This window comes from Vanellus vanellus (assembly GCF_965231255.1).
Source record: "Vanellus vanellus genome assembly, chromosome: 3".
In the NCBI taxonomy this organism is placed as follows: Eukaryota; Metazoa; Chordata; class Aves; order Charadriiformes; family Charadriidae; genus Vanellus; species Vanellus vanellus.
Window position 1 is genome coordinate 89,965,906 of NC_138907.1, and position 16,248 is coordinate 89,982,153.

At 39.4% G+C, this 16,248-nt stretch overlaps 1 protein-coding gene across 1 annotated transcript; it reads right to left on the bottom strand.

Moving 5' to 3' along the window:
- Nucleotides 1–3,833: 3,833 nt before the first annotated feature.
- On the bottom strand, nt 3,834–15,823 carry MRAP2 (melanocortin 2 receptor accessory protein 2; the record flags this gene model as incomplete). Its single annotated transcript, XM_082481578.1, has 3 exons — nt 3,834–4,227; nt 9,445–9,544; nt 15,697–15,823. The coding sequence occupies 3 exons, from the start codon at nt 15,821–15,823 to the stop codon at nt 3,834–3,836; spliced, it is 621 nt and encodes a 206-aa protein (XP_082337704.1).
- Between the last annotated feature and the right edge of the window lie 425 nt (nt 15,824–16,248).

A 16,248-nucleotide genomic window follows, 5' to 3' on the forward strand; every position in this document is an offset into this window, starting at 1 on the left:
AGTTCTGCAGGGAAGGGGGGCCATGCATCAAGTACTGCCCTCACTCTTTTGAACAGAAAGTCCTCTAGTAACTTTAAATCCTAATGGTTAGCCTTTCATATAGCTAATTATGTACCTCATGTCCAAAAATAAGAAAGCACAGATCTCCAACTCCTGGCTCTTATTGGAGAACATGTGGTAAAAGGTGCTGGCTCTGTGCTGTTCTTGCTACCTGTCCATACCTGAGGCTGCTGAGTTAGTTCAGTCCAGTTCTGCAGTGTCTCCAGTTGATTTATTTAGCTTTGTCATCTTTCACTGCCAGGAGGGAAGGGTAGAGGAGAAGGGGAAAAGTGCACTTAATTCCTCCTTTGCCAGTGGCTTGTGAAGGGTTTGGTGGGGTTCTTTTAATCACAGTGGCAAAAAACATCAGTATTAAAAGTATTCAAGATCTACAGCTCGGGTGCATGAATACTAAATTGCATGACAAATACACATCACTTACTTTACCTTTTAGCCTCCGAGCCTGTACATCACTTGATTTTAGCAGAGAATTTCATGGTTTTACAATGTAAAAATCAGAGAAGAAAAAGAGGAAGGAAGGTTTTGTTGGGTGGTTGTTTTTTTTTTTTAAAAAGAAAAAGGTACATAGCTAAAACTTGTTTACACATAACATAATTTCACAAATATTTACCTTTGAAAACTGGAATACATAACTTGACCTAGTAAGTCCTTACAGAGTACAATACATGTTTATGCAAAGAAACATATGTAATTATCTTAGGCAAACTCTTTATGAAGTTCAGTCTACCACAGGTGATGCATTTGTAGTGAATTTTCAGAAGAGGCTCTGAAACAGACAGCCCAAGCAGTAAGACAGCTTGCAATAATTCCTTTTTCAAACACCATTCCAAGTATTTGTTTTGAAGGATTATGCTGGTCAAAACACTTTCTATGCACTTCATTGTAAACCAACTCATGTTGGTTTTCTGGGAAAAGATGTATTTTTTATTTTAAACATGTTATACAAAGCTGGTTATTATACCAATCCCCTTTCCCCTGAGGCAAAACATCATGCCTATTAGTTCTTAAAAAGGAAAGAGAAAGAAAGAACAGCTCTAAAATAACTGCTTTTGAAGACTGCAGAGAGTTTCTGTATTTGCCTTTGACTCTGCTCTACTGCAGAGGGAAAATCTGAATCAGACTGTATTGCTGCCACAGTAGAGACTGCCAGGTTATTCTTCTGTAAAAAGCAGTGTGAAAGACTTTAAAGACAAAAGGGAGAGAAGATGGAAAAAGCAGAGCTGTCAGGGAAGAACAGAAGCAGGAACCAGATACTGAAATACCTTTACAGGATTAATACATGCTTTAGAAGGACACTAAGAATACTGACTTAACTTACAACACATTTGAATTATGTTATCCCTTCATCGTTTTAGTAAATACCTTTCATCTAGGCATTATGTGTCACCAGCATCCATACACAAGAATACTTTTCCTTTCTCCCCAAAGTAGCAGTTACGCACCTAAACAAAAGCCACAAAGATTTAAGGTGGCAGAAGAAAAGCTTAGGTCAGCCCACTGAGAACAGCAACATTTTCTTTTTCTAAAGCCAGACCTGCATTGTTTTGAAACCTAGTTTTAAATGCTTTAGAAATAAGTTTCATTTCTTGATTGCGGAGGAGATGGATCTACACAGATTTCCCCCTCATTTAAGCTGCATTTCTGTTTTCAAGCATGGCAAAAAATAAAATTAAAAATAAAAAAAGAAGATCAAACATGACTGAAGGCAACTCACTTATCTAGAAATAGGCTATAAGAGCCACATTTAGTAGAAATCCCAGAGCTTGTTAGCAAGAACAATATTGAGCTTCAGTTCAGACAGACAAAGCTCAACCATTAATTAGATAGCTAACAGTTGTTGGAGTTGCCTCAGCAGAAAGCAGTTGCCACATTCAGAAGGCAGATTTCCCAAATTTCTTAGTTTGAGAAAAGAAAGGTCCCTAGCAACAGCTTTCATACTCACCCATGGCCAAGTACTTACTGTAAAAAGAGGCCTTTTCTGCACCTGAAGCAGCATACTGGAGACCTACCTTGCAACCCGTGCAGCTGTGCTCATTTATAACGGTTATTTCAGTCCTCTCTTGGGAACTATTTTCAACAATTATCTGCTAGTCTTAAACAGTCTCTTCTTTGCTTTAAGTATAATTCCATTACTTTAAACTCTAGGAAGTAGTGCAAGAATTACATTTTAAAAGCAGAAAATTTAGGTATAAGTGGTTTATAATAAGGGCACAGGAGATGAATCACGAAAACAAAGGAAGTTTCCCCCGTTCCTTGTGTTCCTTAAATGCACAACCCGTTTGTTATTTTTTCTATTTGTCAAGTGAAGGAAGAATGAATTCATCAGCATTTAAGCATCTGAAGAATGTATCAGCAGGCCATTGCTACATTTTCACTCTGACACAAACATGCTGAAACTAACCTGCTTTGTATACAAGAAAAGCCAGTCAGGCACAGTATCTTGAATCCACTAGTTTCATGTCAGTTAAGAACTTTCTGCAGAGCACTCTTACTCCCAGTCCAGCAAAAGATTTGAATCTGGTTCCTCTGCATCCTATGCGCTTACCCTAAAACCACTTGGCCATTAGTTACCCATCTCATGAAGAAAGTTGAAACATGATTCAAGTACTGGCTAAGGTTAAGAACCTCATTCCTTCTCTAAAAAATAAGCTTTAAGGTTGAAATTGCACCTGTTCAATCCCTTAACAAACCTTTCCCTGGGAGAACAGCTATGGTTGCAACACCATCCCAACTGAGTACAAAAAGATGGAGCAAGTGCAGCTCAGCTATGCCTTTGGAGCTGGTCCTCCCAACAAGTCAAAGCCTGCTAGCTTTTCACTGGCCCACTAGTCAAGAAAGCACTGTTTATAGAGCCAAAAAGCTGTAAGCCTATAAGCAAAGCATAACACCAGCTTAACATACCACCACCATTTACATATAGTAACTCTATTGGCAAAAGAATAGTTTTTATCCAATTTCCTGTGATTTAGGTACTGCATCCTGCACTTAACCAAACTGGAAGTTCACATCAGCAATTAAAAAAAAAAAAAAGAAAATCAAATTACTGTTTGTGTGTAGAATACTAATTCCAGTCATCACTGGGCAGCTGTTGGATTATCATTCTGAAGTACTATAATTGCAGGCACCAATTTGCTTTTACTCAGCAGCAGGTGGTGGTAGCATTTTGTAAACACAGTAACCAAACAATTTAACATGAAAGGTATTCCCTCTGTAATCTTCGTAAATTGGGTTTAACCTGCACCGACAAGCAGTTAGGAATCAGAAGCTGAAGTTAATGCCAAGCAGATATCCATTGTGCTGCCCGGTTTCAGGTGTCCTTTTTGGGAGCGGCAGAAGCTGCAGAACCTCCCCAGGGGCTGCCTGTTTTATTCTTTACTTCAGTCTTAGTTTGAAGTTTACACTTTTCTTGGCTGAGGAGTTTTCATACACCTCCCAATGCCACACTTCAGCCTTCACAGTCCCTGCAAATTATTATGGTATCCTTCAGAACTGGACATAAGCAACAGTGGTTTAAAGACAAAAAAAACAAAACAAAACCCAAAAACAAAATTAGAAAGCAAAAACAATGCTGGGCAAAAGGTTTAGCCTACAGAAGGCATCAGAACAATGCATTCAGTATTTTACTTTAGACTAAACAGAGCTCTGTCAGCACAGCAGTCTTACATACAATAAAAAGCACAGGTCTGAAATACCTTCTATCAAAATACCAGAAGGCCAAGAAAGGCTTCAAACTGGACACTAACAGGAACGTTTACCTTAAAGTATAAGACTTTTCAGTCAAGGATCCGATGGGAAGACTGCATGACCGACTTGCTTTCTAAAATGATTGGTGGCTCTGAGATGAGGAGATCATCTTCACCTAGTGAAGAGTTCTGCTCAGTGTTCACAAAGTTAGGAATGTTAAATTTTGTAAGACAATTTAGGTCCTCCTCAAATATTCCACTGCTCCTGGGAACTTCCTGGAAGTGGATATTACTCTCCAGACCTGGAACTTTCTGACTTTGTTTTGCTTTGTCCAAATGGTCCACTTCATTAATACAGAAATGGAAAAGCGACCGGGATTCTTCAGCTATTTGACGAGAAAAGACCCTCTCTGACTCTAGAGGTCTTCCAAAATCTGCCACAAAGCTATTCATGCGAAATCTTTTTTCAGAGGGTTCTGCATTGCTATGGAGGAAAGAGAAAAATACAGTAAGCACAACAGTAGAACTATTTGAGTTCTTAAAAGCAAATTGGGTTTCAGCAACCATTACGATCAGGAAGAACAGAAACCCTACAGTTTACCTACAACAGACTTTGAAAGCCAGCACTATTTATTATTTGCTGCTAAAGCTACTTTAAGTCTTGATTTGTTATAATTTTCCATGGGAATAAGTTATTAATGCTAGCACTCTTAAATGGCACTTCTAGTAATCAATATACTTTAATAATCAGCTCACCGAATGAGCTTAGAAATACTCTTCAGTATTTCCTCTTGATATCAAGTAGTAATCAGTTTTTAAAAATGGCTTATAGAACACTGAGAAAAATCTTTGACAGAGAAAACATTTCTGAGACACAGGCAGCACTGCTGTCACCAAAGGCATAATTTGAGTGGTAGGTTGTCTGGACATCAAACCACCTTTTCCACTGACCAAAGACATTCAGATTTCCAAATCAGGAGAGCTGAAACTGAAGACTGCTATAAACACTGGCGGCCTTAACAATTCAGACCCATAGCCCAGGAAGGACATCTTAACATCTTCCTTGGAGTTTTCTAGAAGTGTTAGCTCAAAACAGCTCCAATCTGCATAGATGTGTGCAGCAGCCATGAACAGCTGGGAGTGAGGAAAGCTCAAGCTAGATGCAAGTTTTACAGACAGTAATACATTCTTTGTTAGGCTGAACTTATATGCTATCATCACAAAATGCAAGTTATTTGCATCTGAAAAGCAGCAGAGGTATTCAGAGGATGAATAGTGAAAAATCTGAATATTCTCAGAATATAAGTTTTGTTAAGTAAGAATTAAATCATACTGTTTAGATGTGAACATGTAGCAAATGGCACTGGAGCCAGGTATGTGGTCTCCTAAAGGTGCACACAGCACTTACAGAGATTTTCAGAGAAACGTTATAATTTAATTCCCCTGAGCCTGCAGTAGGAGGTAAATGCCTACATGCTTCTGAAAGCCTCAGACGGCACCTTCAAAAATCCACCCCTAAAACCTTCAAGTTCAGAAGATACCTACCATTAGTCTTTCAGTCACAGTTAAAGATCCCCACTTCTCAAATGCTAATTTACTTCCATTACATGATATGAGAACTCTGTCCTAACAAAATCAGTTCAAATCAAAGCAGTCCTCAACTTTGTCAAAAATGTATTGGCTCATTCTGCATTTTGACCTGAAGCATGTGGAAGCATAACGTTTACATTGATGCAAGACAGACCAGTAACTAAGTAATAATCTACTGTACACACACCAGAAGGCAAACAAACTAGAGTAATACTGTGGCCTTCCAACATTTATGTATTTATAACGTAACAGAAAGCGCCACTCTAAATTTAAGTTGCATGTATAGTTTTGCAAATCTGCCACCAAGAGTTTCTATGTAGTGTTGTGGCAGAGACAGAGGAGGTGGCAAATAAGCACAGAAAGACAGACAATCATTATAAGCCTAGGAAGAAGTGACTTCGGAAGAAAGCTTAAAATGCATCCATTAGAGAAGTAAAACTAGTTCATGGGTGTGGGAAGTGCTTTATAATCCAGTGAGCTATGAAGGAGCAAAGGCTGACTGTACAGAAGGGCACACAAGACTGGCAATGGCAACCTGATCTAAATGAAAGAATAGAAGATGCAAAGAAATTTTATAATGACCCACAATGTTGAGGACATATGATAGAGAATAATCCTGTGCTCATGAGCAGAGAACACATGATCTGATACACAATGATATTTTTGGATTCTGAAATTCACAAACACTGTATTTTGGGGAGGAATTTTTTTATTTTTTAAACTAGAAATTGGCAGTCTTGCTCATTACGGTATGCAAATATACCTCAGTCTGCATCTTTTCAGAACACTCAAAATAAGAAAAGCAGCCTCAGAAATCCCAGTTTTACTGTGGAAGGGAGCACAGCCACCTGGACAATCAAATCCCTTTTGCAATATTTGGGCCAACAGGACCCTCTGAGTCCCAGAAGATGCCAACAACAGAGCAGGAAGGTGAATGCCAGACACTTTGAGCATCGCACATTCTGAAAACCACTCAAAACAAGCAGTTGCCAATGAATTAACCCAAGCTCCATTTTATGGCAATCTTCCAGCCTGCTATGCTGGGTTCTGGTCTGCTGGATTTAGTATTAAGCTCTGGACTTGAGTGCACTGTCAGGGTACAGACTGTTTTGCCCAGTATACCCTTCTAACAGAAGCATACTGGTGTGGTATTGATGTTTGAGATTCCTCTTAAATACCCCTTCTCTCAACAATTCCTGAAGCGACCCGGAGTACTTGGCAAATCGGGAAAGGAGTAAGTAGCAAATCCTCCAAAATAGCAGGGTTTGGCATCCCAAAAGGAACTTGGGGGATCTAAACAGATCCTTAGTACCAATCCAGAAGTGCTACCGTGAACCTGAGAAACCTCCCTGAATAAGTTTTCAGCAAACACATGCATCTATCTGTAGAAGGAGTTTTTGTTTCAGTGAATCTGCATTTCTCCACGTGGATTTCACCCCAGAATCCTTAACTGAAACCAACCGATTTCTTAACAAACAAACAAACAAAAAAAAATAATCAGACATTTCACCTTTAGTGCAACTAATTGTAGAACCGTCCTCAATAGCTGCATGAAGCTTTGAGATTACACCAGCCAATATTTTGCATGGATAGGTGATAGGTTACATGAACACTTGCATTTGTTGCACAAATGCATTTTTAAGGACACTTAAACACAGAAACAAACACAGCACACTATCTTCTCCTGAGTGATGAACGAGAGTACTTTTCAGGCAGAAATTCAGAAAGATTGTCAACACAATTTTTTGTCACACAAGCTAATGTTCTACACATACTAATATGCAAACAAACAAAAGTGCAGCAGGCACTATTCCCATAACTACATGAATTTCTACCTGTCTCAGTCCATATCCTGACCCTTTTCTTCTGGTCCAAGAATGTAGCCAATTCTGAACATCTTGTACAATTTTTGAAAAGTACATGCTATCATACCCCCTTCTATTGAGCCAAGAAAAGCATACTACTAGAAAAATCAGAGTATTCTACTTTGGACCCATCCATCTTATCCCAGCTACACTTATCTCTCAAGTTAATGGTACTTTAAAGAACAGCCAAATTGACTTACTAAAGTCAGAGACATGTCCATCAATCAGACTGGCTTTCTCTCAAGACCTAGGAACCCCATTAACATCTATTTCTCAAGCAGGGCTGCAAGACAGCCCACTAATGAAACAATGAGTCATGAAGAATCCAGTCAGGGATAAAGACAGAAGATACAGGCAAACTAAAACCAGTCTGCACTGGTTTTACAGGTAGGTGTTTACATTCTCCAGTTTTTATATGTGTGTATCAAAAGTAAAAGTAAACAACAGTATTCACTGCCATTAGCATATTCCAGTACCATACATATTGGGTTACCAAATCTCAAAAAAATAGTGCTCAAATTTGTTAAGGGTGCCAACTCAGCGTACATAATAATCAGGCAAGCATTCAAGCACACAGCTCCCAAACCTGCAAAAGAAGTTTAAGACAAACACAGAAAGGAATAACTGGTCTCTTTTCAGCAACTGAAGAAAAATCATATTAAGATTTAGATTGGAAGGGACTTCTGGAGGTCTCTAGCCTAATGCCCTGATCAAGGCAAGGCCAACTCCATCAGGTTACCTGGATGTGGAAGCTGACCAAAAATGGAGGTTTCACAAACTCCCTAGGCAACCTGTTCCAAGAAAATTGATAAAGCAAGCAGAAACACAGTGGGAGATTCCAAGCATCCCTCTGGTACCTGAAAGTACATTTTTACAAGTATACAAGCTTTTGACAAATATGCATATTAAATTCTCTTTGTTATAGTTTTGACTTCATCACTTTTTCCTGTCTCATATTATTCACGTGGGATACAGACTTAGATGTTCAGCTAAGAAACGATCTCCAGGGAAAAGAGGCAGCACACCACCACTTACAAGGACTTTAAATAGATTTAGGAGCAGGGTCTGGCTATTTTATGACAGTCTGTAAGGGAGGCAGAAATACCAGCTATGAAATTCAGCAAGTCAGTTCTAGGAAGCTGAATTCTTCTGCCCCTACTTCCTTCTCACAGAAGCAAAAATTTAGGAGCACAGAACAGGCTCAAGATAGACATGTGTCCTCCCTCATATGGCCCTACCTCTAGAGATGTGCTAGCACATGAAGTTTCAGACCTAGTCTACATATGACTAAATAGCAAAGGGCCCTCGATAGATAGAAATAGGCAGGCTGCTTTAGGAAGTGATAAGCACTAACAATTGCCTTTCACAATCAGCTTCTCATCATTGCTACCTGCCTGCAAGCAATCTCACTCTCTAGAGAGGCTTTTTATTTCTACTTTATGTCATGCAAGCCTGAGAGGAGATGTGGGTTCAAACTTTCTCAGAGGAAGGGATACTGACAGCCTGTGTGCAGGCTGAGGTAAGGCAAGGTTGAGGCAAGGCACAGTCTGCACATACTTACCAGCTGGAAAGAACAAGATTAAAAAAAAAAAAAAGGATTCGTTTGTGACTTCCAGGGGACCCTGGTGTTAAACAAATGTGGGCTGATCTGTATTTCAGCATCTACTGGAATTTCTCAGCAGAAACTAAGACACTCTGAGGAGCCACAAGGTTAAGGGAAGATTTTGTAAATACTACCAATATCTGCCTTTTGGACTTGAACGCACAAACACATGGAAACCCTCCAGACTTCAAACTTCCTTAATTTAACATCTGCACCGCATTTTATTTGTATATACTCCATCAGTATTCACATTACTCCGTCATAAGGTAAGCCTACCTAGAATGACCCCAATTATTTGCAAAACAATAATCTAAAGCCACCTGCTTGGCAGCCTACCCACCACCTCCCTTTTCGCATGAAAAACACGTACATCCAGCTATTCCCTTCTTACTGCATGCCCACTGGCTATTTGCTAAATAGGGAACACATTAATAACAATTCTACAGAACTGGTCTCCTCGAAACACTTGGAACAAAGATTATTTGCAACAATGATAGATGGCACTCTTTCATAAGAATGAAGTAGAACAAGATGGTGCCGAGCCAGTGCAATGTCAGCACTGTCGCTGCTTGTTTGGGGGTTGCAGAAGAACAGACACGCCCACTTAGCAGGCTGGATTTGCTATTCCAGTTTTCAGACTCACTCTTGATGTGGTGCTCCTGTCTTCGTCAGCAGGGTCAGGACAAAAAACATGAAGATGACAAAAACCGCAAGACCAACCCAAAATCCAATAACAATGGAATCTGGTGGGAAAAAAAAAAAAAAGAAAACAAGATGATCAGTATTACTTGCGCTTGCATAAAGTTCCATTTCACATATAGCATGGCTGCAAATCCCAAAAGACTTTGTGCCTTATTCCTGGATTGCAAAAAGGAAGAACAACCAGATTTATCTTTTATCTATTTTTATATAGAAAGCTGCCATCAAAGCTCTCATTTCTAGCCTAAATTTTACTGATGTCCACACAAGCCAGAAACAAGATGAAAGAGGGAAAACAGTGAATTCTCTTCATTAGCAAAATAAGAGCAGCTCCCTTTGTAATGCCTGGTCCGTGTCCAAGCATTGCTTTGGAAAGAACTTTGATGCTAGAACTCAGAGAGGATTACTTGATTTTCAGCAATAACCTCTATCCCTGTAGAACTGAACTGCTATTTTAAATTATTTCTGCCCAAGACCATTAGGTTTCTAGGTTTTGATGGATTTGTTTGACACAATAGGTTTCTTTCAGTGGTAAGATAGAGAGTTCAGAAGTAAATACAACAGCAAATAGTCTTATCTGTGATCTCAACAAATATCAATAACCAACATAAACAATACATTTCTGAATACTTTCTGATTTGGTTTTCCAACTTGCATACAGAAAACTGAAATACAACGTCAGAGGAGGCAAACAGACTTGGAAAAAAGTCAAACCACCAGTTAATTAAAAGGAAAACACCAATGCAATAGCCAAATATAGAAGCAACTGGGAAAAACGTGGGGTTTTGCCTGTGTGCATAAAATGTACCTACTGCTCTCATCTGTAGCAAATAGACCAAAAGATAAATCATCAGTCTACCTTAAAAAAAAAAATAAAAAAATTTATGTCCACTTATGACTTCAAAGTTGATCCACAGTTGCTCCTGAAGGAAGCTCAAAGCTTCCAGGAACTTGATTAAGAAAGGTACAAGTGGGACAAACATATTTCCAAAGAACAGTCAATTGATAAGCATGGCTCAGAGTTATAGAGCACCAATCCAAAATATGACCTGATCCAGGACCCACAGTATACAGGTGCTTTTTCACCCGTCATTTCAGTTAGTTATTTTTTGTTTATGAAAATACTCAAAACTTCCACAGTAGAAGTTCAAAAAAATTAACATGCAAACATGCCAGAGGGAAGTCTCGGTCAGGACAGATACCCAATCTACCCTTAACGTCTCATTACACACCTATTACTGAACCTCAATGGTCCTTGCTGGCTGTAAAGCTACGTGGTGATCTGTTTCACCCAGTGCAGCAGGCACAGCACAGAACTTCAGCCACCATGCTGAATCTCCTACAGAACTAACTAAAGACACCAGAAAACAAGGAATCAGCTATCCTGACTGGTGCTTGACCGCAACAGTTAATCACACACCCATCATGAAATATCTTCCATGTTAAAAGGCAGATCTGGAAACTGGAAATCAATTCAAACCATTTGCTCTTTCTCTGCAAAGTCTAAGTGCCTGCTGCAACTTGAGATTTTCTCCCTGTGAAAATACTTTATGACAATCAAGTCACTCCTTAATCCCTTTTTCTGGTAAGCTAAGGAGGTTAAGTTTCAAGTCTCTCACTGCAATGTTTATTCCATCTCTCCTCTGCCACACCTCCCCCTCTCAACACCCTTTGTAAAATAACTAGAGGGTCGTTCGAGTGTAGGTTTCCATGATGGGGGGTGGGCGGAGGAAGTCTGTAATATTCTTTTTTGCTTCAAGTATACCAGTATGAATTTATTTTTGTAATTCTATGCATCATGAGCCCTAAATTATTTTCAGAATCATTCTGTAAGTATAGCCTGTATTCAGTGGTTCAAGATGCATCTTATGTTTGGCCCTACTAATACACAATAGCTCGTGATTATCTACCATCCCTCTGGACATTGTAGTATCTGAAAATTTAATCTAAAAAAGAAATAATCCCATTAAAAAAATTACCACTTAACCAGTTATAGCTACTATTACCTACCAATTAGTCAAACATGCTTCAATGATATGCAACTGCATTGATAACCAGAATGTGAAATCTGATCAAGATGTCCAAAAAAATATGCACAGAAATTATATTGACCAAGGTGCAAAATATAATTCATCAACTAGGAAGAAATTTTTCACTATGAGGGTGTGAGAGTGGTGAGGCACTGGAACAGGTTGCCCAGAGAAGCTGTGGATACCCCATCCCTGGAGGTGTTCAAGGCCAGGCTGGACGGGGCTTTGAGCAACCTGGTCTAGTGGGAGGTGTCCCTGCCCATAGCAGGGGGGGTGGAACTAGATGATCTCTATGGTCCCTTCCAACCTAAACCATTCTAGGATTCTATAACTAAGGAAAAAAACATAAGCGGGGGGGGGGGGGGGGGGGGGGATAAAAATCAAGATTCTGATATACCACTCCCCAAAAAAAATCACACCTGCCAGCATTGTGTGCTGAACAAGCAGACCATCTTGTGTTTGTTTGGTGTTCCCTCCATCCCAACAGAATTCCTAAGTCTACTGAGCCAAAAGCTACATCTTCCTTCCTTTATTGTGGCTCCTGACACACTTCCAACCCTCTGCTCTGTCAATTACATTCTTTGGATTTGTTTAAAATTAAAGCAGGTGGCCTGAGTTCTCTTCAGTATTTAATTTAGGTCTCACTCATTTAAGTGCAAACTACTAACTTCTAAACATTTATTCAAAATAAACAGTGTGTAACACATTTATTCAAAAAAGATGGTATGTAGGACTACATTTACAATACTGTCCCAAGTTAGAAATAGATAGGGAAAGCATCCCGCAACCTTCCCAAGTTGTAATATCAGCCTTCCTTTCCTTCCTAACACAGATTCATAACATCCTGGCAGCAGTTCTGACTCCCTCATATTACTGAGGTTTCCTCTGTTCTAAAGGCACAAAAAAGGATTTTCTTCATATCTCCGCCAGTCAGGTATCTCCTAGCTATCTTTCTCTATTTACTTTCTAAAGTTTTAATTTACAAAATATCAGGTGCCTACTTTTCTGGATTTTCTGATTTCTAGTTCCTGCCTTCATTACCTCTCCCTGGGCAGAACATATATTTTGCTTGTAAAACAGCTTGCCTTTTTTTTTTTTTTTTTTTTTTTTTTGGAGTCATATATGAGGCATTTGAACACCTCGTCTTCTCCCAACCTCCACTTCCCCACCTCCCCCCCCACCCCCCCGAAATGTGTTTTTGTGTATTAGATTGTTTTATTAATATTTTTCTTCACAGGTAACTTTGCATAAATTTTACTATGCTTTCAGAAAACAGGCTTCCAAATTCCTTTGCATATCCATTAAATTATTAGGAACTTCCATTTGCCTACAATTAATTAAATCAACATTGACCTGAAAGTGGCCTGCAACTTTCTCTTGTGGAATTCATCTTACCTTATGGTTCAAAACAGTGCCCTCATGTTGGGTGAAATACCTTGTGTATCAGAAATAAATAAATTATAAAAAAAAAAAAAAACACCCAACACATACACCTCTAATATTAAGAAGGTGTCAGTGTGTCAGTGATATTTTACAGCTAGCCAACTGTTACTGCCAGCCTGCATCACCAAAACTGGAGTCCATTCCCCTGTAAATTTTCCAGCTTAAGTTACAGGCATTCATTAACACCCCTTCTCTGGTTTTGCCATCTTCCTTTCTTTTATATATCTGACAGCATTCAAAGACCATCCCATCATAACTGTGCTTCCTGCTCTCAGAGCAGTGCAGAAACAAGTGCCCTACTCAGCCACTTCCGATTTTCAGTACTTGGACTGGATGAGCTGGAGTTTTCTAAACAGAGTGGAACCACTAACATTTTCTCCTCCCACCACATAACTCCCCACCAACTGGTCAGGCCATTTATCCCTTTGGTTTCATTACAGCTCACAGTACAACTGTACAGTATACAGCTGAGCCAACAGGCCCGTTTTAACTCTACACTGTAAGACACATCACTGAAGCAGCCTCCCTCATTGCTTTCACCTCAGTTTACAATACTGATTTGAATTCCACCGTTACTAAAAAGTTATAACAGCACACCTGAAGGAGACTGAGTATTTCCAAGTCTACGTCTACGAAGCTCCAACCTCACCATTTTTGACACCTACCTCTACAAAATTTATCTTGGTTAGCAGAGGCTTAAAATAAGCCTACTTGTAGCTGTGCCAAAGGCTAAGATTGGAGATTGTTATGCGGCCAAAAAAAAAAAAAAGCCAATAAATCAAAAAAATGAAGATTTGCCAACATTCAGTGTCTCCCTCCTAATACAACCCAGTGTAATCTCTTCTCCTTCCTCTCCAGCTTAGGATTTCAGTGAAGTTAAATGTCTGACCACATTGCCTCCACATTCCTTGACAGTCTCAACTCAGCTGGAAATCGTTAGAACAAGAAACATACCAAGAACATACCATGTCAAGAAATATGACATATACAGCACAGACATAGACTATTCCTTTACAAAATTAAACGCAGCCCTCTGAGAATGCATGCTGTAACACCAGAGTAAACAGAGCCAGCTCCAATCTATCAGTTTAAAAAAAAAAAAAAAAAAAAAAGAGGAGAAAAGCCCAGAAGGGACTTCCTAGATCACTGATTCAATACTACTATTAATCTCTCTCTTTCATATGTACATCAAGCTCCACCTGAAAAGCAGCTGTTTCTTCTGTCCCATACAATTAGAGTTGGCAGAACGCTCCTGCCTACAAACAGCACAGTCAGGCAGCAAAGTCGAGCTGCCACGCTTAGCAGGGCAATCACTCTGATGGCAATCCAAGATCCGTTTTGTCACTATACCTTCCGCAATCCAGAGGTAACAATCATTTATATTTTTTTCTTGTCACATTCTCTGACACAACGAGCTAAAACAAAGGCATGTACATAACACTGCAGCTAATCTTTGTAATCAGTAGTCTTTGTAATCAGGTTAGAATAGAATATAAATTAGAAACATAATAAAAGCTAACCTACATTTTTCAAGTACCTAACAGTTGTAAAAATACAGACAGTAATCAGCAGACTTGGGGGGGGGGGGGGGGGGGGAGAGGGTAAAGTACAATTCAGGCTAAAAAGCAACTTCTGCTCTAGTTCTTTTAGAAGTATTAAGAACTTCAACAAGTTTCTTCTGACCCTTACAGAATCTCCCCAAAACCTTCTAACTGGGCAGAACCAAGCGTGATCAGCCTTTCTGGACTACTGATTGCCACTGCAAGCATTCCTCTTTCCCAGTCTGAATCCTCATCATGATGAATGAGGCCGAAAGTAGGTATCTCACTCTGGACCAGTGCTCCAGCACTGGATGGAGACCTTTCCCCAAGACTTAGAAGACTGGTGCTCAAACCTTCTTATGGTGTATCCAGCTCAGAAACAAAGAAATGGAACTATTCACTTCTCTTTGGCAAAGTGCTTGCAAAACACATACAGTAATCTGAATTAGTCTCTGTGACTTTTTTTTTTTTTTTACCCACACCCATCTTCTCCCCCCGCTCCTCCAAAAAAAGAAGTTTCATAGAAGTCAAAACCTTTGCCTAGACTTCAGATAAATGGTAGTCCAGCTGTACTAGCTTGTCCTACCTAAATTTACCTAAATTCTCTCTCAATTCCTACACATGGTTTTCATCTCTCTGGTTCGTGTCCTCCACTTGTTACTTCTACTGTAAGATGGCTCCAGTATTAGCAGAATGCTCAATTCAACACACTCCTGCTATGAAGTCCCAATGATAAAAGTTTATTCAGAAAGAGAAATTTCTTCTTTTAAGTTTTTTATAGCCTTAAATTTATTTTCTATGAAGAAAAACAAAAGCAGTAAGGTTGCCCACCACTACTCTTTTAGCATTAACAGGAACAAGAACAGAGCAAAACGGATCATACCAAGTAGTCACCAGAAGCAGCAGCAGCTGTAGTTGCTGTTATAAACTGTTCCTCAGTATTGACAAATTTCTACCACAGACAAGAAATCCATAGTTCCCTCATGCACAAGAAAAGCAGTCAATAAAAACACAGAGAATCATAAATAATAATAATCTAATAAACAGAGTAATAACTCTAATTGCTGAGAATCCAAAAAATTAGAAGATATTTCTTTGTACAATAATCAGTTACAAATGAAGAGTAGGAACATTAAGATGGGCAAGCTCAGCTGCAATAAATTATATCTCTATTGAACTTACATTTATGAGCCTTCAGGCCTTCAAACGACACCGGTCCATACTCATAGTACTCATACTCCCAGGTGTAATCAGAGTTAGACAAGGCCTGCTGGGAGGTTCTGTTAGAAATCAGCCTCAGGGCAGACATCTTGCACCTAAATAAATATATACCTGTGGATACGAAATGCATTAATAGAGACTGCATGCTTTTAGCGCATCTTTTGCTTTTATACAGATTCCTTTCTTATTTATGGGATGTCTGTCTCATCACTGTTCCTAAGAACAGCCACTCACAGAGGCTTCCTTTAAAATCCAGTATCACTGCCCTATCAGACAAGGCTAACACATTCCCTCCCATTCCTTCCCTGGTCTTTGCTGACCAACTACAAGTCAACACAGAGCTTCTCTTCAATGGAAAGAAGAGAATCTATGTTCACTTCCACACAGATGCCTGTAAGCATACAAAGGTATCAAACCCAGGCTCCTCAAATTGAATATAGCTTTTATAGCTCAAAAATAGTAAATACCAAAGACCACCAGCCTCAGCAGCTTAGGGTGAACACTGCCATGAAA